At 44.5% G+C, this 27402-nt stretch overlaps 2 protein-coding genes across 2 annotated transcripts in view; both read right to left on the reverse strand.

Moving 5' to 3' along the window:
* Positions 1-16675, reverse strand: part of skib (v-ski avian sarcoma viral oncogene homolog b) — a 31483-nt gene extending 14808 nt beyond the window's left edge. The window contains exon 1 of the mRNA XM_083971006.1: positions 15445-16675. Within this exon, the coding sequence (XP_083827132.1) occupies positions 15445-16338 (894 nt within the window). The 5' untranslated portion in view covers positions 16339-16675. The remainder of the gene's footprint in view (positions 1-15444) is intronic.
* Positions 16676-19545: 2870 nt separating this feature from the next.
* tmem51b (transmembrane protein 51b) lies at positions 19546-26764 on the reverse strand (the record flags this gene model as incomplete). The annotated part of the gene is made up of 3 exons (XM_083971621.1): positions 26556-26764; positions 20237-20666; positions 19546-20017 (listed from the first exon to the last, which is right to left on the reverse strand). Exons 2-3 carry the CDS (start codon positions 20650-20652, stop codon positions 19546-19548), a joined length of 888 nt encoding a protein of 295 aa, XP_083827747.1. The 5' UTR covers positions 20653-20666; positions 26556-26764.
* Positions 26765-27402: the final 638 nt, after the last annotated feature.

Genomic DNA, 27402 nt, shown 5'->3' on the forward strand with positions numbered 1-27402 from the left:
ATAGGGGATAAAACACCCACAACATCCGTTCCTAAGATCACACATTCCATCCTTAAACACTGGTTTTGTTTCCCTCCTCCGTTCATAGGAAAACATATCTGCTTACAGAAGTAATTAGGTGAGAGGGCTCAAGGCTTGCAGCTTCCATAAAATGAATACAAGTGCTCTAAAATGGAGGGCTGAGAGGGGCGGGCGGTGGACCACAGCACCTCATGAATTCTGCAATTTGCCGTCTGTTTCTTGACTCTGAAAAATTCTTGGAAATGTCTTTTCCTGGATGATTTTATTGCACAAGAGCCTGTGTTTTTCTCCATGGCAACCACATAACAGTAGAGCCCAACTAAGCTCTGACTCAACAAACAGAACTCCACAAAATACCCATTTCAACGCCAGGGTTCCCCCCCCCCCCCCACCCCCACGCCCCACACCCTCACTCGCCCAGCTTTCCTGCTAACCCTGCCCGAGACGGCTTTAAAACAGAGGACGAATGACCGCACTGACCGTGAATGAAGACACATGCTGGGAATATTCAGGACTCATATGTGACATGCTACAGAAGATATGCACGGGGAAATGGGCTCGCTGGCCCCCGCTGAGCCTCAGGTGCTGCACGGGTTCAGGCTTTTTTTTTTTTTTCTGTGCCAGAGCCCATGACAAGTGGAGTACAGTAGGACAGGCAGCAGCTGGGTACTGTTAACCTGAGGGAGCCTCGCTTAAAGCAACAGCAGGTTCAGAACAAATACACCGGACAGAGCATTACGTAAAAGTCTGTCTCTCTCTTGGTGGGCTGAGTTGGAAGGGCGCAGGCGCTTCGTAGCCCCTAATGTAGCCGCTAAAAGGGAAGGCAGGCTAGGGGATTAGCGTTGCAGGCAGGCACAGGCCTGAGAGGAGAGCATGATGTGTGCGACTATGTAATCTCCGTGGCCTTTCCCCGGACAGCAAATCTCTGAGACCTGCAAGCTGGATGTTGACAACATACTGTAACCTACAAGAGACTAATTACGCAGAGTGCTGCCAAAAATGCAAACTAGCTTGTTGTGCCACAAATAAGATTAAAACTCGCTGTTGGCTCTTAACAACCTGACAGTCTGTACTCCCATCCTGCTTTTCAGAAGTCACATTTTTCTAATTCATGCCTGTCGTTTACAGTAAAGACTCAGTCAGTGGAAGGAGAGCGAAGGAGTCGTCACCCTCCCACCACCTGTCCTTGAATCACACTCATCACTTAGCACGCCAGGAGAGGATTTAGTTCACTGCTTTCTCATTGGTGAACCGTCAACCTTCTTGTCTTGACTAGTTAAGGCCATTCCTAAGGAAATAGGACATGTCTGCTAAACTGTAACTTAAGACAACAGTGAGCTAGGCCGCAGTTTCAGCTGCTGTGGAGCAGCTGTAGGGCTGTTAGCGTGTGTGGTTTCTCTCAGTCTTACAAGGCTTTCAGAGGCTTCACCCTTGCAAAAACACAGAATCAAACAAAATTATCCTTTATTTGTTGCATATAAGGTCATTGCAAAGGGGCATGGGAGGCTGCCAACTTTTCTCTTTGCCTCTCCCGCACTCCCCATCTACCTCGTAGTGAGCACAGAGGAGTATGCCACAGGGAGGGGAGGCCCTACACAGGAACTCAATAATAACTTTCAGCAGTCTAGCCAGGAGGCTGGAAGCCCAGACTGCGGCTGTTCCCTCCTGTATTCGTTCCTCCCTCCGCAAAGCCCCACGCTCCTCCCTTCAACCCCCCTCCTCCTGCTGGCCTGTGTCTGCTCCACAGGACTGATGCATTCTGCAGACAGGCCAGCGCTCTTAAAGAGACACAGGCCACATTTTTATCCCCTGAATCACTGCAGTGGACGGAACCACTAAAGCAAGAGCAGAGTCCCTCATTTCCAGCCCCTCAAACAAGGGCCAGTGCTTTATTTCACCCCTTTTCTTAACACTCGAGACTCTGACATGATGCAAAATGCGAGTGAATAAACAGACCAAAGTATGTTGAGAGGCTCTCAGTGAATCTCTGGCTGGACTCTTTCACAGTGGTGGCCTTTGAAGGTGCCTTTGATGCTTTCTTCGAAGTTTGTCAAGTGCAATCAATGTCCCGGGGCAACATGAGTGTATTTAATATAATTGTCATGATAATTTGGGAACACTACAACAAACCTAGTAATAAGGACTTTGCAGTGACAATCATACCATTGTGGGCGCTCCTGTATAAATCGCCCCCAGATTATAGAGTTGCATTTGCCTCCAGGAGGCATAGAAATGAGGGCAGTGACAGGCAATTATCCCTATCATTGATTAACGATTGATTGTATTTTCAGTTCAACATCTGATCTATAAAACATCAGAAAAAAAGTTGCAATTTTGCAAGAGTCTAAACTTTTATCATCAAATGTCTTGTTTGGTTTGACGAACAAGAAAAATGACCTGAATAATTAATTTATTTAAAATAGCTGTATATATATATTTATTCTGAGACTGTCACTATATGGACACATCACAATCTAATTCATCATTAATATATTGTTGATTCATTTTCTACACGACAAAGCGAGCAAAAAAAACAAGATAAATTATAGATCACGTCCTTTTTTAACATATTTTTTTTTTAAGTCTTAGTTTTAAAAAATCTCTACCATGCAGTTTCTCCTCTCCCTGTTTTACGAGCTGAACAGAGCATAAGCCTAAAACACAGTGTGACCGAGCAGGGCCATGTTGAGCTCTATACCACAGCAAGGAAATGATTAAAAATTTAATAGAGTTGAGTGACACAGAAACCTACAAGGGCGTGCCTGCCAAACACGCTCATTCTTTTGCTGTCAGCACTTTTCCTCTCTTCATATACAAACTGTGTGAAGTGGCAGAGGGTCTGAAAACTGGCGAGAGAAAGAGGTCACCATAACTAATTTATATGACAAATAAAGCAACTCCCACTTTTTTCCAACTATAAAAGATCATATTGGAAACATCAACTATAGTTTCGCAAGGTTAAAGTTGTCCTTGCAGAGCTCCATAACCTTCTTTTACCTAAATATCCTGAAGCTGCTTAAGGGTTAACACATCTCAGCTGCAGAATAACAAAAGATGAAATCTCTATGGGAGGTATCAGTGCCAGAGTCAGCAAAGCAGCACAGTCCTCTGCAATGATAACCCCATTCTGGATAACCTATAAGGCTGAGCATCCAGGCTCAGATGGACCAGACAGCTCCAGCTCAGGCTCTTAAAAACTGGGGAAGAAATCTTCCAGAACATAACTGAGACTCTCAAGAGTGTCTTCATCCCTGAAATCTCCATGCGAATCTCACTGGCCTCAAACCCCAGTTTTTTCATGGCTTAACAATATTGTTATTCCCACTTAAAGTCAGATGTGCAAACGAAATGAAGCCACCACCTGACGGCGAGGCAAGGCCGTCTCTGGACAAACAGAGAGAGAGAGAGAACCTGGGTCTGTACTCGCAGAAAACAACTTGGTGTTGGCTACACTGTGGTGTACACTGCGCTTTGAGAGAGTGACACATACCCAAGCAACACCAAGCTATTGAATCACCAGTGTTTACGCAGCCACATAATTCTGCACCATCTGTAGGACTCAGGTCTGATCGTCTGCACAGCATAACAAGCTGACGGCAACGCTACAAGAGGACACACACACACATACACAAACACACACACACACACACACACACACACACTGAGCCACAGTGCCCTGAAACACTTTTTTAAAAGTACAGCAAGCTCATTAAATCAAAAGAGAGCTCTCTTTGCCCAGAATATATCTTTATTCACAGCAGTGATAACAGCTTCACGGTGACGTTGTCTCCTTTGCCCTCGAACTCTGAACCGACTGTCACCTCTTTCACCCTACAAGGCAGATGCAGGGTGAAAAAAAGGCAATGAACTTCTGACCTGTCATTCAGACTGCGGAGGAAGCTTTGCAGCTCGGGGGCAACCAGAGTCCACCATCCACTCTGTCTCTCCTCCCCTCAGTGTCTCACCCTGCCATCCCATAAACCCCCACTAAAAAACCTCCTGCTCCCCCTTTTATGGCTGCCAGATGGTGGGGAGGCCTCCTTGCCTCTGGACTTGCCTCTCCAGTCTAGTAAAACCAGTTGACCTCAGCAACATAAAAACTGCTATTTATGAAAAGGCTTGGAACAAAACACACAAACATCCTGCCTCTGAAACAATCAAATGCCATCTCATCTCCCAAAGAGCCCTTTTACAAGATGAGAGCAGGACAGCAGAGGCGGCGGTGGAAGCGTACCCCTGCGCTGGGGCGGGTGTACAAGTCCAGATGTAGCGACTACACCCAGGTACATTTTTTTTTTCTGTGTAAAGGGGTTTTTATTTGCGTGCCTTGGGTGTGAGCGCAGGACTTTGGCAGCGTCTAAATTTCTCCCTGAGAAACGGAAAAGCAAAACAAACAGAGCCGTCTGCATTCAGGTCGAAGCTGAACCGCAGAACCACAGTCTGGCCTGCGGTTCACAACATTCTGTTCCAGCACTGACTTCACCTAAAACAAACACTCTCAAGACCCGTCCACCTCAGCCAGAGGGAGAGGAATCTGAGAAAAAAGTTTAGATTTGAACTCCATTAACAAATCCCCCTCTCTCTCACACCACTACTTCTCTGAGCCGCGTTTATGCCAAGCGCTGGGTGAAATCTCTTCACTCACTTGCCACTTGTGTAGGAGTTGTGCCCTTTGACGGCATGCTCGGACCGAGTCCAAGGTTTGAGAGCGAGCGTGCACAGTTGGGTGGGAAAAAGGGTTAAAAGGCCAAAGATTGTCTTGTTATAAAAGAGCAGCCCAATCAATGGCTTCCTTTTACTGCAAATCAATTTAAGCGATTATCTGCTCTTCCAATAACAACTTTCTTCCCCTTCTGCTCACCTCAGATGCCCCTCCTTTTTTTCCCCTTCCTTTATTTGTTCTACCGGTTGGAATCTACCATTTATGTCCTGCAATTCAACCTGACCTCCAGGCAACCCCTGGCATGGCTACCTAAGCCATTAGGGTAGCTGTGCCTGGGTTATTAGTGTGATAAAAGTTTACTGTTCCTCCAGCCACTCCGCACGGCTGCTGTTTAACGCATCTGAGGACCAAGTCTATGGGACCTTTCACACAACAGATTGGCCATTAGGGCATTTGGTCAGTAGGCCAACACGCAAAATACACCTCAGGGGCGAAATATTTAATCCAGACAAGTGACAAAAGCAGCGAAGGCTACAAACAGAATGTGCGAGGCACCGAGCGAACCAGCCCACATCCACACAAGTCAGGATGATGAATCAAACTAGAGCATCCCCTGTGCGTTGGCTTTGTGAAAATATGTAGACAAGAGGGCTTAGGGGGGTGGTGGTTGTCTGTGCTATGTTTTCTCCTGTGCGGCAGAAGTTGTGGGCAGCCGAGCTAACTGCAGCCTCAGCACTTCTCCATATTCTCCAGTTTCAAGCCAAGAGAGAGAACAAAGGCAGAGAGCTAAGCTGCTGCAGAGGTAATGAGGACAGAGGCATGCTGCACAGGAGTGTGTGCCCTCAATAACGAGTGCTGCTGCAGTCTATGATGGAGTCCTGTTGGACAGCACGAGTAAAAATCCATGCAGCCACTCTGCCTGTATAGTCTGCCCACAGACAGCAGTATAACTGACTGACTGCAGCCCACCCCTTTTTACACTGCAGCTCTGTCTACCACAAAATGGAAACCACAGTGTGACTGGAATTTGCTTGGAGACACACTGAGATCCATGTAGAGAGACAGTAAAACTCCATTAAAGACTGTTTATGCCACTGAGATACTAAAGCAACAAAGTGGCAAATGTTTTTAGCTGTTAAAGTCATTGCAAACATAACTGTGGTTTCATTACATTACAGAAAACAAGACAGCAAGGAATACATTTTAATCCAAACTACATAAGAAAAACGACATGCTTCCGTAAAAAGCGGACAGAATAATGTATTCATAAAGCGTGATGCTAATAATGCACTGTCAAAAAATCAGAGTTTTCACCAACGACACGCACGCAGAATCCTGACAATGACAAAACCCTGCAAGCTGTGGTGTGAAGCGTTCAAAGACAGACTGGCTCAGCGGGCACAGAATTAAGGAAATCCACATCATTGCTAAAGGAGAATCCCAATTAAACTTGAGGACACACCCTTCATCCAGAACATCTGCCAAAGTCTGTACCCGACTTTCCAGCTCCCCAGTTGGAATCAATATTGCGACAAAGAAGGAAAGAGCGTGTGAAGGGAAGAAGTGTATACAGCAGAAATAAAACTGGGAAGCGAGCGAGATAGAGAAAGTCAAACAGCAGAAGTTTGTCTTTTGGAGTTGGAATTTATTATACAGTTAATATATCTCTATAAGCCCAAACAATGTTTAGTCTTTTTCTTTTTCTTTTTTGTACAGTTTCAAAGCGTCATGAACGGCTGTTCCCCATCTTCTTACAGAAAACATTTAAAACCATGCATTATTGAAAAACATTACCATGTAGGAAAAAAAGTGGATTCTAGTGGTTATATAAAGAATGGGTAATATAAGTATTCCAACATTATTTACCCCAAATGTCTTTAATTTTGAAGTTCGGAAGCATTCCACAGAAAGGCTGTTTTGGCAGCTCTTGGCTGTAAAGCTGTGTCAGTGCTGGTCCATGCCAGCCCCACCCCATTAAGGCCGAACCCTGCACATCATGTGTTTCCACTTTACCGATAGGGTGGAAATGACCTCAACGCAGTAAAAGATGACAGGGGTGCTAGCGCTGTTCACCAGATGTGAGCAGAAAGAGAGAGAAAGAGGAGGAGGAAGGGGAGAGAAAACCATTCGCCTGAAGAATTTACTGCAAACCCCTGAGGAGCCCTGTGATTGAGGGTTCAAGTCAAGCTCCAGAGGTTCCTGGTGTATCTCAGCGGCACTCGGGGAGCACATATACCCCTCTGGCCTGGCCAGACGCGGCACCGCACACCGCACGCACTATACGCATACAGTACATGCGGCCTTGCGTGTGCGCACACATGCATACAGTACGTTGCCCCCCAAAAAACCCACTGTCATTCCACTGCACCTGCTAGCAGCACAAAAGCCACTTCCTCCCACTGTGTCCGGCCAAGCCCCTTTATCCCATTTAGTACAGCCTGCACCACAACAAAGGCAGAGAAATTAGGGAGCTGTGTTGATGATAGGGCGACTAATCTCTTTGGAGGGACTCATTATATCAGCAGCCTGTACAGTTCAGCAGCTGAAAGGGGTGAATTAAATATGGACATGCAGAGATGGGCGTCTTTGTGAAGATGAGTGCACCAACAATGTCCTGTTATTACCTCTGGAATAATTCATACATTCCATATGGAGCAGATGCCCGAACCTGACCCTCATCTCTGCATATGATTTAACACTGATACAAGGTCACAAGTGAATTGATTATCTCCAAGATGTGTTTGTTTTGTGTTTTTGAGCCGTATTTGCGAGTTCAAACCTGTCATGTAATCTTCATATTTTCTTCTAAGCCTCTCTTGAATAATGGGCTTCATCATCTCATCAAAGGTCGCATGACCTTCCACTGAAACACACACTCCTGAGTGAAAGATTACGGCTGTTGGTGCCAAAAGGAGAGGTGATTATGGCGTTTTTGATGATAATCTGAAAAGCAGCTTGACGTTTTTCAAGATGATGTGTGCGCTAGCTGCTCTCTTGACACCGACCATATACTGCTTAAGACACAAGGCTTATAATAGTCCCGTCATTATAGGATAAAGGGAGGGCCTGCTCTATTTCAGGCCATGGCTGTCTGTGTCTGCGCTCGTCGACTGGCTGGAAATAAAGCCAGACGCTTGTCAACTCCACAAGCGCAGGGAGGCAGGTGGCCCCGCTGGGCAGCCGGCACAGTGAACACAGCAACTATTAGACACCTGCAAAAAGGGTGTGGGGGGGCCGGCACTAGAGGGGCGGGGGGGGGGGGGGGGGGGTTGAGGGAAGAGGTGTTCTCGGCATGTGAGCGACCATGGCCCATCTGTACGCCTGTCTCTATAAATGTAGACCCTGCTGTATTGATAGAGAGAGAAAGAGGAAGAGGAGGGAGCGGGGTGGGGCAGGTGGAGAACTCTTTAGTCAGATGCATGTGCAGAGATGGAGCGTATTCTGCTTTCGAATTAGGTAGTAAACAAGACTAACAAGGTCAACGGGGGGAAAAAAGGTCCACCTGACCAGATGACTCTGTGGCAAAGGGTGACCATGACAGACCCCGGTGTGACTGTAATACTGAATAAATAACCCCCCACCCCACCCCCTCGCTGCAACAGAGTCTGCTAGGACAGCTGTGCTGAATTCATTTGATACGGGTGCCTGCTGACAATGCTGCATTGCTCCATCTCTGCAAGAAAGCATGTCGAGCTGGTCTGAAGAGCACACGGGGGCTTGCAGCCTTTCACCAACACTGAATGATTGTTCTGCTGCTCCGAAGCTCTGACCCCCCGAGATAAACCAAGCGGTGTTGGAAGCCGGTCCGTTCGGGGCGCTACGGGTCTTGTTGTCGGATGGAGGGGGAAAAAAAAAAACATGGTGCTGTTAGATCAGATTTTGAGATGCAACGGCCTGGCAGAACAGCAGATACATGAGATGATAGGTGTAATAGCACGGCAAAACTGGAGAGAGCTGAAAATGTGGATCCCACTCATTTGTTCATTTAGTGGGCTCTTGAAACAAGCCAGGAGAAGGAGATAGAGGCTGGTTATGAGGTCACCCTGACAAAGTAGCACTACCACTCTATCCATCTATCCATCCATCTATCCATCTATCCATCTATCCATCTATCCATCTATCCATCTATCTATCTATCTATCTATCTATCTATCTATCTATCTATCTATATGTGTAATCAAAGAAAAAAAAATAGACTAAAGATGGACGGCGAGTTTTAATCTCTTGAAAACGAGACAAGCAGCTCTCACACCCCTGGAACAGCATAGTGATAAATGTGCGGCGTATGTAGGCCAGTCTGAATACAGACTGATACAGCATGTGCTCACTACAGTGGAGGTGGAGATCTAAGTATAATGCAGTGTGAGGGGGAGTGCAGTAGGAGATTTCAGTGGGGGAGAGGAGGAGAGCCTGTGTCTGTGTCTCTGTGTGTGTCTTTGTCTACGTGTGTGCGTGTGTATGCGTATGTGTGTGTGTGTCCTACGGGGTCGAGGAGGTGTCAAATGGAGGAGGTGAGTGATGGTGCCGGGGCAGAGGAGGTGTCAGACAAGGAGGTCTCGGTGATGAAGAGGGGAGCTTTAAACTAGTGTTGCTGCATGCTGACCTGAGGGAGAAGTGTGTGTGTGTGTGTGATGCAGAGTGGAGGAGGAGGAGGAGGAGGAGTTGGAGAAAGGAAAGCGGCAGCAGGAGGTGGAGGAGGAGAGACTCGTGGAGTCACAGCACGGAGGTCACAGCGAAAGAGGATGGGCAGTGAACGGAGGAGGGTGAGGTCTCTGTACTGTACGAGGTCTATGAACTATGAGGTCTGTGCGTACATGTGTGTGCGTGCGTGTGTGTGTTCTGGCGCGCTTCTTTGAGCCCACCAGCCAGAGAGCACGAAGTTCTTATTTAGCACAGGAAGAGCAGCTCTGCTTAGCAACCACAACCGCCCTCCAATCACAAGCGTACGGAGCAGCCTCCAACTGAGGACGAGTCCTTCCTCAGAGTGTGTGGAGTCTGACGGAGGCCTCCCAAACGTTGAGGCGCGCACCTGCCCACACGTACACAAAAAACGGGGTCTGTATTGCGCTTTATTTCCCTGGGATCGAGCCCCTTACTTAGCTTTTTTCTGTCACCGGCAGACGGAAGACAAAAGCACATTCCCGCCCCCTGTGTGTGTGTCTCCTCTGTTTCGCCGTCTTCTCAACTCAGCAGAGAATTCAAAGTTAATCTAAACCATCCTAATCCTAAAATAAATTATGCATATCCCAAAGAGCAAGGGAGTCGTGTAAATCCCTAAAACATTCATTCTCCTCCTTCCTCAGCCACAGACAGCGCCGTACTGTAACTGCAACTTGGCACCGCACCAGTTGCAAGTGAAACGATAGCAGCGACCCCGCAATTGTGATCTGCCGGCCATCAAAACAGGAAGCACGGCGCAAGATTTTGGACCAAAAGCGCTCTGAAACACTGAGCAGTCTGTTTGGTTTAGCTGCGTGAGCTAATCCTCCTGATAGCTTTGGAGGTGGTCGGTGGGCGGATTGTAGGCGAGAGCAGCATGCCGATTTGTCATATGGCACCAGCAGGGCCTACTTCTGCTCTGGCTGGAGCTCCATTACCACATCTCCAATGTGGTCCAACAGTTGTGTACTGTAGCTCAGAGCTGCTGGTGATTAAGGAGAAACAGAGAGAAAATTTAAGGTAATGAATATTGCGTCTTTGGCCTCGGAAGCCTCATCAGAAAACGCGCTTTAATTGGTATGTGCAGCCGATCTGTTGGTTTCTCCACGTAACATGTAACATACTCTCTGCAGTATCCATGCTCTAATTACTAAATTCCAGAGGGACTGGTTATAAATTGTGAAGATGCTTTTGAGTGGGCCCCGGGAAAGGAGGAGAGAGTCCACGGCTGAGAGTGGGTGACTTGTCTGTGTTTCCTGAAGACGATGTCCAGAGAAGATGACGGTTTTGATGTGCACTGTGGTCTCTGCATTCCAGGAGTTATGTAGGATTATCAGAGTTTAAACCCCCCTGACTGTAGCAGATTAGTAGCTCAGCCAGCAGCAGATGCAGACTCCAGGATTTCCTGTCTCTGCACCAGATGGGCCTGACTCTTAATCACAGAGCTGGAAATCAGGAGGTGATCGAGTAGGAATTGATGATGATTGTGGAATAACACTAACCCAATACAGGCATCTGTTCTGCCACTAACGGACCGACTGGCTGACGGACCGGCTTGTTGATTGTGGTCGCAGCCAGTGCTCATCTCCTCCCTCATCTCATCTTCACTGATCAACACTAATCATCCTCCTCCCTCACTCCATGAGTTACACAAGAAGTCTTTCACACATTAGCTCGGTGCTGTGTCATCGAGGTTTAGAGAGGAGCAGAGTGAACCATCGTCCTCTTAAAACCAAACAGGCAACACTTTATATTGACAGAATAATAATTGTTTGAGGTTTTATCTTTAAATTTTCTGCTTAGTGGCGGCAGACAGTTTAGTCCTGATATTTATTTGCCTAATCAGACTATCTCCTTTTAAATCACTATTTTGTTTTCAAAAGTATTTCTAATATTTATAATTTTATAAGACTTATAAGAATTATTATTCTGCTCTTGTGGTTTGATAAGAATATTTTACTGTTCACCTATTTTTTTGCATGATTCTGTAAAACTTTAGCATTTCCATGTCATCTACATAAAAAAACTAAACTATTATCAACATATTTTGAACATATCAAAGTAAAAAGTAACCTGATTATCTTTCTCATGAATTTTGTGGTTGTTGTTGTAATATCTTAAACCGACAGCAGTCATCTGAAACGCATCACAGAATTGTCTTTATGAAGGAGTTCGGTGAGACAGTATGGTCTGACTCATCACACTATTAATATGGATATTTTCAATGATACCAATGTGTATCACAGTATGGAAACCTATCCGCCTATTATTATGTATTACATGAGACAAAACTCTTCCTATGCATAAAACAAACCTTCATTATTTAGTTTGATTTAAACTGAGCTTAATGAGACATTTATTTGGACATTAGAAATTGGAAAGCTCATACTATGCCCATGCGATTCCACTGAAACAGTAATAATATAAAGCAAAACAAGAACAATAATAGTAAATTATTATCCAGCTCTGTCTCTATTAGACATGCAGACACCACTACAGGCTCCAATCTGTCTTTAAGAGCAATGGAAGCCAGGAAACCAATGACATGGCAAACTCACAAGCGTGGATTTCCCACCCTGGGAGAGGCTGGAGGTTACAGACCTATCCACACAGCACCTAAAGAAACAAGGCACTAACAAAGAGAAATGGCTGCACTTCACAGCCTCTGAAAGCCTGGCCCTCAAACAAAGGAGGCGGCAGGTCTTTAGTACACATCACCCATGACAGAACCCCAGCTGACACCCTTTTAACATGGGGTCACCCTCGCCAGAATGAAGGCCACAACCCCTGGGAGCTCCTGACACCCCCTTTGACTTGACACGCCGTCCCTGCTTTGGCCACAAAGCTCTGTCCAGTAGTCACTGCGGAGACGAGGTGATGGACTTCTGGGAGGGGGGGGCTGGTCAGTGAGGAGCTGGGTGCAGAGGGGGAGGTCTAGGACTTAGGCGACTGCTCTCAAAAGAGTGATAATTCCAACTCAAGTATAAGTGGGAGAAGGGGATTTTAAGCACAAACTATACCAGAGACGTGGTACTGCAGCACCCAGAATGAGCGAGACTGACTCGGCTGTTTATCTGGGTGATGTGGCTGGGTTGCATCTAAGCTGGCTGGGTCAACGCTGGGCAGACAGACCCATCAAGGACCAAAGAGATGCACCATGTCAGCTTTCAGGGCTTCCCAGAGGTCAGCAGACAGATGGGAATGGAAATGAGCCGGCAGTGAGCTCATTTTAATCTGGCTCACACAGCTGATCCAGTCATTACACTCGCCTGTTTACATGCAAACACACTCATACACTCACCGTACATAAAGACGCCCACGCACATCCAGATTTACACGCAGCTACCTGAGAGGCGCAGAGGTAGCGAGATTCTTTCATTCATTCACTTTTAATAACAGCTAATAGCCAAAAACACACAACTCTTCATCCTTTGACACACACTTGATTGCTTTGCTCCAGGTTTGAGGCTAATTTGATCGAGTGAGGAGAACAATGGGATGAGAAAGAGCATAAATTGGCCTCAGTTGAATGGCTTTAATATCCATTCCATTAAGGAGAGCCCACACAGTCCTCCAGAGCCCCCTTTTACTACTCTCTACTCAGTCAGATGACTGATCGCATTGCCCTCACTTCTTAGGGATTTTTTTTTTTTTTTTTTTTTTTTTACAGTTAATGCTCAAGTATTTGACTTTGGCTTAAAAAAAAACAAAGTTTTTGCAATTCCAATCCCCTTTCTTAAAGATTCTCATGCTAATCGGAGAGTTAACATTTGAATTATTACACGCAAGATTCAACACAATCGAGCAAAGTCATTTGAATTCAAAATTCTGGTTCCCATAAAATTTCCATTTTTTGGCAGCATGTCTGTTGTTGTCTCCGATAAACAGCTCTAAAATGCTTTATTAGAAATACAGCTTCAGTTGAGCGAGGTTGGTTATCTGTCCACTGTATATCCCTTCGTCCTTTATCAGACAGCCATCTGGCCAGTGGACTGGACACAAGGGCATGTGATTGGATGGTGTGAAAAGAATGGGGGAAGGCTGGGTCAGTGTCTTTGGGGAGAGGTCAGGGGTCACGGCCCTTTGACAACACATGTCAAGGCCTGGCTCACACACCCTGCATCTTCTGAATGAGAGAGTCTGCAGCCTCCTCTCGGCAATCTGCCCTCATCTGCACATTAGGCAAAGGGGCTAAATGACCAAATGCTGGATTTGATGCAAAACAGACACAATGGTGGCTGCTCTCATTCCCTCCACTGATCTGGCTTCTGCTTTTGTGAGGAGGCTGCTGCAGTTTTTTTTTGTTTTCCCGACAAATTCACAGATTAGAAATAACCAGAATACATTTCAGAAAAGTCCACTTCAAAACCACTCCGCCATAAAACACACCGTCCAAATTAATTTTCTCAGCATCTTCTTCGGGGGGGCCTACACTGTATCTGCATCAGCCACCAGGTGAGGTAGATGAGGTGGGAGTCTAGACATGATACAGAGGAGGTAACCTTTGAGGCTCCCACTTATTAATAAAACACTCTGACATCAGAGGGAGGCTGAGGCAGACTGATAACATTGAGTTTTTGTTTCATGGGTAAGCTGAGCCAAGCGCCGGTCTGCGAGCCTCCGTCCGGCCTTTCAGCAGCTTGGCCTGTCAGGCTGATGTATGGGGAGAGCGCTGGTGTGCAGCTCCCCGAGGACCAGGCCTGTCTGCTAACTGGGACACGACTGACAGTGAACCACAGCAAACACGCACTGCCCCCTCCGCCACGCTCTCCCCTCTCTCTCTCCGTGATGCTCGGGCCATGTGTATATCACACACACACTGAAAGACTGTCAGCGCAGGACTCACCATTTTGAGAGAATATATAACTCACAGGTGATACATCAAGACCTGCTGTCTGCAGGTTCGGCTGGAAATTAACCACAGGTGCAGCAGGCGTGTTTTTAGCGCAGACAGATATATCTGGACTGTACAAAGATTTTGTCAGGAGTCTGTGTCCAATTCCTCGAGGTAACATGATATAAATCAGCTGCGGATGCTGCGTTCAAGAGCTTAGTGTTAGTATTTTCTGGGCTGAAAATGAAACAAAACAAAACACAGGAGATGCAAATCGACATGATCTCCTATCTTCTGACACTGACGACCTCCAACAACATTTCTGGAAGGTTTTTTTTTCTTTTTTTTGTAAGTGAGAGCACTGAGGTTTCCCTGTGAGACATCTCCTGGCTCCTGTTCATGCTGGAGCGGAGCAGCACCATGGTGATGCATACAGAGATGTCCACTCATTAGCAGAGTCCCACACAACAGCTGCTCTGTGACGTATGAACAGCCACCTCGTCTCCCGGCCCTTTGTCCGTACTAAACGTCTCTGACCCACGCAAGGAGCGTGGAAGGTGACTGACACACATACACACACCCACACACACACACACACCTTATCCTATCCCATCCAGCCACAACCTCCCCCTCCTCCTCCTCTCTATTACACACACACACACACACACATTTCCATATCCCAAACCTCATTAAACTCTTATCCCCTTCCCCACCTCGTGGCACCATAATGGGCTCCCCTTCCTCCCCCACCTCCCCCCTCAGTCTAATAAAATATATCATCAGGACTCTATCCATCATAATGCAGATGCCCTTGGGTAACCCTGGAGGGGGGTGTTGTAGAAGGATGGGAGGGATGCTCTGGGGGTGTTAGCTGATCTTTAGAGGCTTCACCGTCACCTTTTCCAGACACACATGAGGTGCGCGTGGGTTTTCTACGAGGTGTTTGAGGGTGTAGGAACAGAATGGGACGAAACACAGAAAGAGATGTGATGTGACATGTGATTTGCATTATAACCCTGGTGTGTGTGTGTGTGTGTGTGTGTGTATGGGGGGGTCCTGATAAGACTGGCAACAAACAGTCAATCAGAGCAGACAGGCCCTAATGAGGAGGAAGCCTTCCCAAAGTGAATGTTAATGAATGCAGATGCTGTAGCTGGCCTGGGGCTGTTGAAATATCCTCATACACAAACAAACTACAGACTGTAGCATTCCTCCAAGACAATGAGTGATGGTTAATAATAATGAGGTGAAAGAGAACAGGACTTACTCTGCAAGATTTACTGGACAGCTTGCCCGTCAGATCATATTTTTCCTTTAACTCTTTAAGCAGCTGCTCCAGATGACTCTTCTCCTCCTTTCCGGTGTAGTCCGGGTCTAAGAGCACATAGGCCCGCCAGTTGGCGGAGTCGAACCCCCAGTGGACTGTCCGGTTCTCGAGTCTCTTGTGGCTGTGAACCACAAACTTGTGAGGTGGGAACATGAGTCTGCAGTCCATGCATTGGATGCAGGCGGCGCTCGGGCCGGTGTACAGTTCCGGGACAAACAAGCCTTTACACCGACCGAAACATTCATGGTAGACTTTGAAGCTCTTCTCGGTTCGCTCCAACTCCAGGGAGCCTAACTCCTTGTTGCAGTGAGGGGGGTACGTACCGCCGTAGATGAGAGCGTTGCAGAGGCGCTCAGCATCCGTCTGGGTGATCAGCCCGCAGGACGGAGCCGAGAAGGGCAGGATCCCCACCACCTTGAGGATCTCCAGCTGGTCCGCCGTGCACCTGGAGCAGTAGATGTGCAGGTCGTCGCACACCGAGTTGATCTGCTGGAGGGAGAAATCTCTGAGGACGCTGTTGAGGATCTGCGGCAGGCACAGGCGCTTCTCGCCGCCGACCACGAAGCAGGAGATGGGCTCCCGCTCCAGGACCGTCTCGCACCTCTCCGTGGAGCGGTCCGACGGGATGAAAAGTGGACCGGACATCACCGGAGGGGTCTGTGCCGGCAGAGTGAGCATCATCTCTGCGGATTTTCCATCTTTACCGAAGAGCGAGTCCTGGTGCCACCGAGCGGAGAACGCCGCCGGTCCACCGAGAGAGCGCATGGAACTCAGATGGAACTGCTTCAGAGTTTGCTGAAGTCCGGGATGGGGCTGAAAGCTCGTACCCTCCATGTTGTAGCCAGTTAGAAAAGAGTTCAAACTCAAAATGAAAGCTGGGTATGACTTATCGGATCGGGCGTCCTCAGCATCCGGCTTCACGCTCAATAACGCGCATTTCCATGTCACCGGAGAAGCTTCCCAGCGCGTCCATTCAGAAAACTGAAGGCTGCTGAATTCATAGGGGCAGTTCCTGTGAGCAGACGCAATTAAAGTCGACAACTCCGAGACTCAAACTCGTATTATCCAACGTACAATCACCGGTTACTGTGTTTCTATGCGCTCCTGCGGTTTTACGCACTCCAAATGTGCGCCTGAAATATGCCTCGTCTGCTCAGTCTGGCGTACTCTCAGTCTGTCTCCCCTATCACTCAATGTGTGAGTCTCTCTCTCCCCCTCCCTCTCTCTCTTTCTCTCTCTCTCTCCCTCTCCCTCTGCCTCTCTCTCTCGCCCTCTCTGTTTGTTTGTGTCTGGTTCAGTCATTGAATCCCAGCCAGGAATGTGACTGACTCCCCGGGCTGGCTCTTCCCTCAGCCAGCTGTTCCTCCCTCTGCTACATGGCAGCTGCACATAGAAAAAAAAGAAAGAAAAAAAAAGAGGAAAAAAAATCCCTCTGAACCGAGGCGAGGGTGGAGATTAGGAAAATATAGGCTGGTTGATTCTGAAAATATAAAAATAAACTTTGCTACATCAAATGTTGAAGCCTCGCAGATCAGCATTTTTGTCTTTGGCAAAAAGTTTTTTCTTAAACATGTACATGAGATTAGTGTATGTTGAACATCAACCTGACTAATGGAAAATACCATTTTATTAGTAGTATCAAGAGACTAACTAGTAATTTTTTATACTTACTTTAAATATCCATTAGGGATACTCCACCATATTGTGTCATAAAATCTTTGTCAGACTCCTCTACACCACAGTCACTAAGAATTTTTTTTTTTTTTTTTTTTTTACAAATTAAGAATTTACATGCAAATCACCATTTTGTGAAGCCGTGTCAACTGCCCAATATAGAATAACTTTGCACATTGATATGAAGGATCTGATTACAATATAACACGAGATAGGCTATCACACAGAGGGGGAAATTTCTGCACCGACTACACTTTTACTCAGTTACTTCTACATTTAGGTGCTGTTAAGTCAGGTAAAATAGTAAATGGTAATAATAACAGTAAAACACACTCAAGGGATTTAAACTTGTCAATAAAGTCAAAATATAGCAAAAATAAATAAATAAATAAAAATAAAAATAAATAAAATATGAGATTTAAAAATGTTATATCAGTGAAAACATGATGGTATAATGTGTTTGCAAGTATTGCTAATACTACTATCTTAAGAGGTAATACATAAAACATATGCATATTTAGATGTATACATACCACTGAAATAAAATCTTGTTTCTAATATTCACTGATTTAGAGAGTCAATTTACTTCCTTTAAGTTATTGACCCATATGGAAATTTAAAGAACATTAACTTTGCACGGCCTATTTATCAGCTAAACATTTATAATTAAATTAATGGTTAGGGTTCAGATGCTCTTGGCATCATACATTATTTCATAAGAAAGCAATAGGCTTATCACATTTGATGGAAAGTGACAGTATTTTAAGTTAGAAAAAAAGATTGACACTTAACTGAGTGGTGAAACAGTTAAAATGCATGTAGCCTAGTTAATGTAAAGTGCTAATAGTTATTTGTTATAGTAGCCTATGTGTTTCCAAATGTGTTTCAACAGAAATACTGTAACCATAGCATTCACTGATTCTTGTTTGAAATCCAATAAATTAGCAAAACTATTTCAGTTATACGAAGCCTATAATACATCAAGCTATTAAGTTAATCTATATATTCACATTGATATGCATTAGTTACGTTTTGCACAGCTATATATATATATATATATATATATATATATATATATATATATATATATATATATATATATATATATATATATATATATATATATATATATATATATATACATACATACATACATACATAGGTAGGACAAGTTCAATTCAGATTCAAAGATTAAAGTATGGCCCCTGGTACACTTCACTAGAAGCTTTACCCTCTTTACCCACTAGGGGTCACTAAATCTGCAACAATGAATGTGACACAAAGGTTGGGATTAATTGAGATTAAACTACTGAAATACCTGGAGAAATTGTCATGGTGACACAATATAGTAAGAGAGCAAAGCAAACACGTACAGTTAGATTTTATTAACTGAAAGTACAAAGACAATATTTATCTCTTTCAAAATTAATACAGTTCTATTGAACTCAAAGCATGCAAATAACATAAATCAGAAAAAGCAGCAATAACTTATTTGTGTGTCTGAATGGCGTGAATGACAGATCAATTTGGATCTAGTAATTAAAATTTAACTTTTGCAACACAAACAAACTCCTGAAGTGATCTTAAAGTAAATAGAAAACATTTATTCACCGCTTTTTTTTTAAACACTCATTAAAAAAGAATTAAAGGGATTTCAACATTTAAACACCTCTAAAAGTCATGTGAGACAATGCATGTTTAATTACCACTACCACATACCATACTAAAATATTCAGTAGTTACTGTTCCAGAGAATATTTTGTCTTCTCTATCTGTATCAAAAAGGTCATTTGAAGCAGTTTTTTACAGCATTAAAAAACAACTTACAAAAACATTGAGAAAGTCACACAGTTTTTGGCCTCAGTGCATTTTCTTCGTTATAAATCACAGTGGTGCATTTTATACTCATGATACCACCTAAAGAAAACACCAATACACTTACTTTCCCTTTTCCCCCTTTGAATCACAGGATATTATTTCAAATCTCCCACAGTTTACAAATAATTAGACTGAAAATACAGCAACAAAAACAATCAAAAGGTAAGAAAATTATTATATTAGGCTATTAAATAAACCCGTTCTATGATTGACATCTATTATAAACAGAAAGATCCTCTCACACAGACCCAGTAAAGCAGAATAAATATGCCAATCATCAGTCAAGCTTGACTGATAAACAACATCAGATTCACTTCAGATATTCTTATTTCAGGAAAAGTGTCTACATAGCTTCCATCACTTAACCACAGTTAATCTATTTAATGCCAACCATAAAAATGTGTTTTTTTTCCTCAAAAATGTTACCATTAGTCCATTTAACACAGAAATGTTTTTTATTCAACAGGAACACGTGATAAAAAAGAGCTCCTACTGCAATTCAGGCATCTTGTTGTCATACTGTGGCGGTGGAGTGATGGGTTCGATGGTGACCGGATTCTGCGTGGGGCTGCGGATCTGGAGCCGGAAGTCCTTCAGGTGCAGTTTGTCCGATTTGATCCTCCTCACCCGCAGGGGCCGCAGTAAACGGCTGGCCCGGCTGCTGCTGCGGGCGGGCAGGCTGGGCTGTGATGTGAGGCCGGGGTGGTCGGCCTGTGGCTCGGCAGCAGCAGCGGCGGTGGCGGTGGGTTGGGCCGCAGCCAGCGCGGGGTCATTAAGAGGGGTGTCCTCGGCGGGATTGTTCGCGGGCTCTGATCCCTCATTTTCCACAGCTGCTATGATGTCCTCATAGGACGGCAGCTGGGAGGTGCTCTGGCGAAGGTTGCTCTGACGGACGGGGTAGGTGCCGCTGCCAACGACCTCCTCATAGCTTGGCACGGTGAACGTAGCTGGATCAGGAGCTCTGGAAAAGGATGCAAAGCGGTGATCCTCAGTGACAGAGCATGTGGGAGTTGATCCAAAGAACTGACACAGACCCTGATTTGCAGCTACATGTTATATCAGCCAATAAACAAACAATTTTATTTATCTACCATATTTTTTTCATCTTAAAAAGTTACCATGTGTGGAATATATTTCTTTAGTATATAGTATATTAAAAGAAGCAGGATTAATGACTCACTCCTCCGTCTGCCCGGCAACGTGCTCCATGAAGGGGACTCCTGCTCCTGCTGCCTGGTTGCCATTGGTGCCTGCTCTCCTCTTGCTCCTCACGCCGAGGAAGATGGACAAGAGCAGCATGACCACCCCAACTCCCACCAGCACCATAGCCACCGTTGAAGACTTTGCGCTTTCCGATTCCTCCCCTTCACCGTCCCCATCCCCGATCTCTGTGGTGGTGGAGTTGTTGCCCGACGGGGTGGGGACCGACTCCTCGTCCGTGGGTATCACCGTCCACACGATCATGACGACACCCAGGGCGATGAGGCCCACTCCCAGGGCGCACAGGGCATAATGGGCGCCCGAGCCGGAGCCCTCGGAGCTGGAGGGCCTGTTGGAACGGTTGTTGCCGCCGCATATACCTTGACTGGAACACATCCCTGATGGACAAACTGCAACACAGACGACCACCAACAGAGTGAGACCGGATCCACAGACTAATTGTGACTGGGAAACCTGCCATGCTGCAAACATTTCAGGTAATTTCAGTATTGCAATCAAACAAAGATTGTCTCAGAGCCATGCTCTCCTGCCATTAAAGCACACCTGCTGTACTTTTACTGGTTGCTATGCCAACTCATGGAGGGAACAGGGAGGTTGTTTTCTTCTGGTTTCGTGCCGCTTTTGTCTAATAGACCTGCTGTGAAATCGACGGAGTGTAATGGTGCAAAGCTGGATGGGTCTCACATGATAAAGAGGTAATCAAAGGTAGTCAGTAGAATAGCAGCCAATGCTCCAGTGGAGTCTCAGTCAAGTTGAACTTGTGCACTAGAGAATTCAAGTCCAAACCCATAAAACGCCTTTCAGAGTTTTCACTCATGACCTGCTTTCTGCCTCATCTACAGTCCTTGTAACTCCACCTCACCTCATTCAGGTTGTCAGAGAATCTATATCGAGCCTACTCAGATTCACTAAAGAGCATCACACCAGCAGAGCAACACCTACACAACTAAAACACACTTGTTTCTGAAGGAAATGGTTAAAATCTCAGCGCTGAATATCCTAATTTAATTTCTGTGGCATTGTTTTATTTGTTAAAGGGGACATATCACTTTTTGAAGGCTCTTTAACATATGAGACAAAGGGAGGATCCTTGAGCACACGGTCGATTAATATAAATTTATTGAGGTGCAGCTGCTGACGTTTCGACACAAGGTCTTCTTCAGAGCAAACAGAACTGTTCAGTGGACGGGGGATTTAAATCCCGTGCCTGCACTGAACAGCTCCGTCTGCTCTGAAGAAGACCTTGTGTCGAAACGCCAGCAGCCGCACCTCAATAAATTTATATTAATCGACCGTGTGCTCCAGCGTCCTCCCTTTGTCTCTACTGCTCATGTCTCCAGCCCTGAGACGCACCGGTCCAGAGTTCGTCAAGCTGAAGCGCGGAGGATCTCCCTTTTTGCTCTTAACATATATTTGGGTGTTTGTCTTGCCTTCCCGCCCCCAAAATGTGAGATTTGACCAAAAAAAAATCAGTAAAGTTCAGGCTCCCTAGATTGAAATCCATGTGGTTTTATGAGCTGTTCCCTCAGTTGTCTTCCAGATGTAACTAGGATTCGAATTTGCATAACCCCACCCCTACCTAGGACAGGTAGAAGGGACGGGGTGAGCAGTGGTTCATTTGCATTTAAAGGGACAGGCACTGAAACCAGCCATTCTGAACAGGGCTGTTTTGGGAGGATGAAAAGAGCTGTGGAAAGTGGGCATAATATGTCTCCTTTAAAATCTCAGCGATGGATGACCTGTGGCATTGTTTTATTTGTTAAGGTGAGGAGACTGGCTGTTGCTGTAAATAAATGTGTTAATTCATGGCTTTTAGTGCTTTGACTGCTGCAGCTTGGTGCAAAAACTGGTTCTGAGAAAACCAGCGCAGTAGAAGGTCCACACGTGTCTTAACATGACACAAACCTGAGAGACAGTATCACTGAGGCCAATGACTCACACTCCAAGAATGAGGTGACACAGAAATGCTGGTGGCAGGCAGCGGGGATGGTATTCAGCAGTATGGAATAAGCTGAACAGTCATTATTAAATGTACAGTTTAGTATCACAGTGGAGCAAGTAGTAGGCTACAATCAAGTCAATGCAACTGAGGACTACTCAGGACTACATTTATGAGGGTTGTTAATTATTTGTGATTGACCTCTGATAACATGTGAGTACATTAGATAGGAAGTTTACATCTACATGTTCAACTTATAAAATGTGCAACAAGTGATATTTTTGTTTTCGGCCAGTTGAGGGCAGCAGAAACGAGCTCAACACCTGGAATGTGGCAAACTAGTTAGTTACACATTAACCCTAATTCTCTGTAGGTGACCATCAGTGATGACCCCACTCTGCCACATAGCTGTGTGAGACATTTGCATCAGGGAAATATAGAGTATAGACAGTGGCTTTATATTTAAACCTATTGTATTAGATATACCAAAGTATGGAAAGACTCATTTAAAAACAAACAGATGGGTCTAACCAAATCTAATCAAAGTACTTCAAACCCCTTTTCACAGGTTGCATATGTCCACAAGCTGTGAGCAGGTAATCATAGAGTGATTTCATCCTCTTATGTTGTTTTTTTTGCAAACATGAGAGGATTTGCAGGAAAAAAGTCAGAATTGCAGTCTGAAAAAATATCTATAACATATGGTCACATAAATGAAATTTTCCTCTTTCCTATTATGATCGTTGGTCACGACCTGACAGGAAACACCACTTTAAACCTTCCAGATTGCCTCATGTGAAATGTGTTCTACTGAGGTGACTCATGGACTGAGGACCACAATCATCAAGTGTTGGAAACATTTTTACAAAATGACATCCTACAGGAAGTAACTATTAAAAAAATAGAGTAGATTGCAGCTGAAAGAAAGAAAAAAAAATCAGTGCATCTGGTCAGCAGCTGCATGGAAACAATGTACAGGTTGCTATGTGGGTGTTCATAAAATGCTTCACTGGTATTAAGGTAGAGGTTGGAAGAAAATGTTCTTTGTGCTTCCACTGCATTGCTGTGTATATCTTACAGACCCAGGCAGGACGGATTTCTATTCATACTGTTTTCATTCATTCACCGTTTCTTCCGTTCTGACCTCACAACACCCAACAGAGCAAGTAAACACTCTCCACTCTTCATCTATGCACATGCTGCAGTCATGTGCTACTGTAGCCAATGTGTTTCAGTCATGTGTCCGCCTGCATACAATCACTACAATAAGCTGAGATATACACACTATAGTTTTGGCTGCTGTTTGTTAGATGCTGAGGTTGGTGTCGAGTCGACTACTAATCATATTAAAATATTGAGAACGTAATGTAGTATATTGTAAGGATCCCAAAACATTATCATTTTAATACAGTAGAATTTAATATCTTCCACACTTGTCCTAGTGTGATTTAATTTTGGTTTAATACAATGTTTATATTTGAAAGCAAAAGAGAGGAAAAACTATTACACTGTTTCAAGCTTGAATTGCTACACGATTCAAACTTGTAAATCTTATGAAGCATCTTTTATGGTATGCATAAAATAACAATATGCAGAATTTTACAAGACTACAAATAATATTCAACGCTTTATGATCAAACGTGACGTTTTCAACAGACTCGAGCGGTTTTTGCATGATTTAATTTGCCTATGCATGCGCAGCTAGGAAGTGGCAGCTGGGAGTGGAGGGTAGTTTAAGTTGTACAGCTTGTTTGATTTCTTATTACTTTCCAGTCCAATTAAACTGGTGTTGTTTTAAATTGTCTTGGTTCACACTGCAAACTGCAGCGCAACAGTTCATGTTGGAACAGATGAAACTGTTAAAATGATAAAATCATGTTTATCTTATAGGTGGACACAATAATATGTAAATGTGGACTTCAGGGCAAATATTTGTGGTGACACGGATGATGAATGTCTTTGAAGCCGTGCTTATGACTCTAACAGAGCGGAAACACAAGAAATATGCTGTTTAAACAACAAGTTAACTTGCTAGTCGAGTCTTTTTTGTGCCTCTGGTAGAAATGGGTGGTGGGCAGTTGTTTTGCTTTATTGAGAATTTCTATCATTTTGAGACTAAAACAGTCAGTACTCTGTGTGCATACGTAAGTTCATCAGCTTAACCCTCAAGAATCCATCTTCATCAGCTGCTGCTCTGTTCTACAGAGCAGGATGAAAATAAGAAATGTCCTCAGAGCCTTAAATAATGAACTTTTCATTTATGATTTAAAGGACTGTGTATTTCAGCCACGTCAGCATAAATTCTAAATAATTTATCCAACTGTTCATGCAAAGCCTACAATGCAATTTACCTTCTGTCCTTTTGCTCTGTTGTAGAACTGATGGGATGGGCAGGGAGGGCTGAATGATGCTGAAACACAGGTCCTGCGTGTTGTGTATAAATGAAATAGACCAGCAAAGCAGCTGACAAAGCATTGGAAAAAATAAATTATCTATTGGAAGGTGTTTTTAACACACTGGTCATTTCCCTGTGATACTGAAGTAGGCGTTTCTGCCCTTTACTGTAGATATTTAACTTGTATTCCTTCTGCTGGTTCAGCTCTTTTTGTCCCCCTAATGGCTCTTTGACATTGAAACGGCTGCGTACGCTACGTCTGTGTTAAAAAGGATGAGACTCAGCAGCTTGGAGTACACCGTTTGATCCGATGTCTCTCTACAACTCAGCTCACTGAATGAATGAGGAGGTGACGGCCAACAATTTGATCTTATTGTCTACTGACGTGCAGTGGAATCATATTGTGATGAAACAACAGTCAAATCGATTTCAGCTATATTGCCCATGTCCCAGTCAAATGGGGTGAGTGGGATGCATCATGCATTGATCCGATAAGCTGCATTACATCAGTATTGTATCCGCTTTAACACGGCTGGTGATCTACATTAGATAAACAACTTCCATATCAACAGCATTGTTATAAAAATCAGTGTTTCTGCTTAATACACAGTGACAGCCAACACACACGCACTTCTCCCTGCATGGCCTCATGCTATATCAAACAGAACAAAGCACAAGTACTCAATGTGTATCAGCTGTTTCCTACGGCTTCAAACAACGTAAGCAAAGAAGAGGTCAGACGACAACCTTTACGCATTGATGAGTTCAAATATAAGTTATTAGCTCAAGTGGCTCTGGTCATGAGATGTTCTCTCTCCATCTGCTGTACAGTGCAGATCTGTGCATCCACAGTTTGACCTCAGTTAACCATAATACTAAGGGGAATTCACATGATCAATATAATATATCAGGGCTGCACGAAATGATACAAGATCATATGACCGGAATTTGGGTGGATATTGTAATTTCAGTAGGAAGTATCATTTTAGATGTTGATCATGTGATTTTTGCTGGGTCTTATTGCACCAAACAAACATTTTCCTTTTGCATCTCGAGAACATGATTCGTAACACTACAACGTCTATGGTGCTAACGTGCATGACAATCTCATGACACATTTTACCCCTCGAAAAAAATGCTGCTCCTGCAATTTGGATACTATTTGATTTGATTTTAATTTGATTTTGATTTATTGTGCCATCCAAATTTGTAGATGATTGATTTTTGTGTTTTTCTAAACGATGCTGCCATTTGGGGTCTGTTTCCCTCTCAGACAGAAGTTTGGACATACTCTCACACCTCACTTGCATTCACTTGAATCACTTGCTCTGGATTAACAAGGACAAAACACTGATGACAGGTTCTGACAGCATGGTTGTTTCATTCCTTCTCTGATGATCCCTCCACTATTCCTTCTACATCTACTTTCATTTTTAGACATGGGCTTTTTGTAGCTTTACTTTCAGGCCTAATGGACAACATGCATGGGTGTGTCCTGCTCAACATCAGTAGCCTACACTTCCAGCATTAAAAGCAGTTTACCCTGGAAACAACCCAGGCCTGAGAGCCGTTTCTATGCGGCAGCTATGCGCGCGCGCGTGTGTGTGTGTGTAATCTTAAGAGCTCAATCAATGACTCGGTATTGGAGCATGAAAAGTGGTTAAAATTGTGAAGTGCCTCTGTCCTTCAGCCGGTGTGCTGCCTGTGCTTATTGTCTGCAGAGCAGGAAGGCTGCTCAGCTCAGTCAGAGGGAGGGAGGACCTGTCCCTCCGCAGAGCCACACCACACACACCCAACTTCTGGAGACACTGCTCCGTTTAACGCCTCAATGAGAAAAAAGATTACAGGATAGGCTACTACTGTCCGTGTACGGCACCAGGTTACACTGACCCACGGGCTCAGTTGTAGTGTGTCGTGGTGAAGGTGATCAGAGAGAGGCCTTACCTTTTCACCGCTCAGTCCAAGGACTTCCCTCTTCATCGGTGAGTTACCTGAATCACGCAGGTGTTTTCAGGAGGCGCAGGGAAACAGGAAGAAAACATAGACGCAGCAGCTGACGTCCAATTCAACACGGGTTTGTCTTGTTAAAAAAACACACTGAGCAGATTTGTTGCTGTTATATATGTAGATATATATATATATATTTACCGCTACAGGTAAACTATAGTTCACAGGAACTTTGCTCAAGTTCCAGCCGTTGTGAGCCCTCCCCTCTCCTGCTGTAAAGTGCGTCCGAGCCCGGTGCCTCAACCCCCCGGGTCCTAGTGCTGCTCCTCTACACTTCCTCTGGAGAGAAAAAGGAGGAAGAGGGATACAGCCGGAAATAAATGGACTACAATTAAGATTTGAATAAATGTTTGTATAAAATGACACGGTTAATGATTTGTTGATGTGCGTGACTATCAAAGCAGGAAATCTGACTGGACTGGAAAAATTACAAATATTTTTCAGAACCTTTTTTTTTTGTCTGTCTTCTAAGACAAAATAATAGCCTACAAATTAAAAATATTTAATTGCCCAAATATCTGACTAATTCTTTTAACATACCTAATTATTATTATGCAGAAAATATCCCGTTTCAGCATGTGTATAAAGAAAGCAGCAGTTGTGAGGTCTTAAGCAACACAGATTCTGTGCAGTGGAGCAGCCTCACAGACAGTAGCTATATGTCCACAAGGTCACTGCTCTGGACCTATGACCTCAGTGGATGAAACGACCCACTTAAATAATAAGACAACATATTTCTATGTGTAAATGTGGGTTTTCTCATTTGTCATGAATGCTATTTGAT

The sequence above is a fragment of the Trachurus trachurus genome (genome assembly GCF_905171665.1).
Source record: "Trachurus trachurus genome assembly, chromosome: 5".
In the NCBI taxonomy this organism is placed as follows: Eukaryota; Metazoa; Chordata; class Actinopteri; order Carangiformes; family Carangidae; genus Trachurus; species Trachurus trachurus.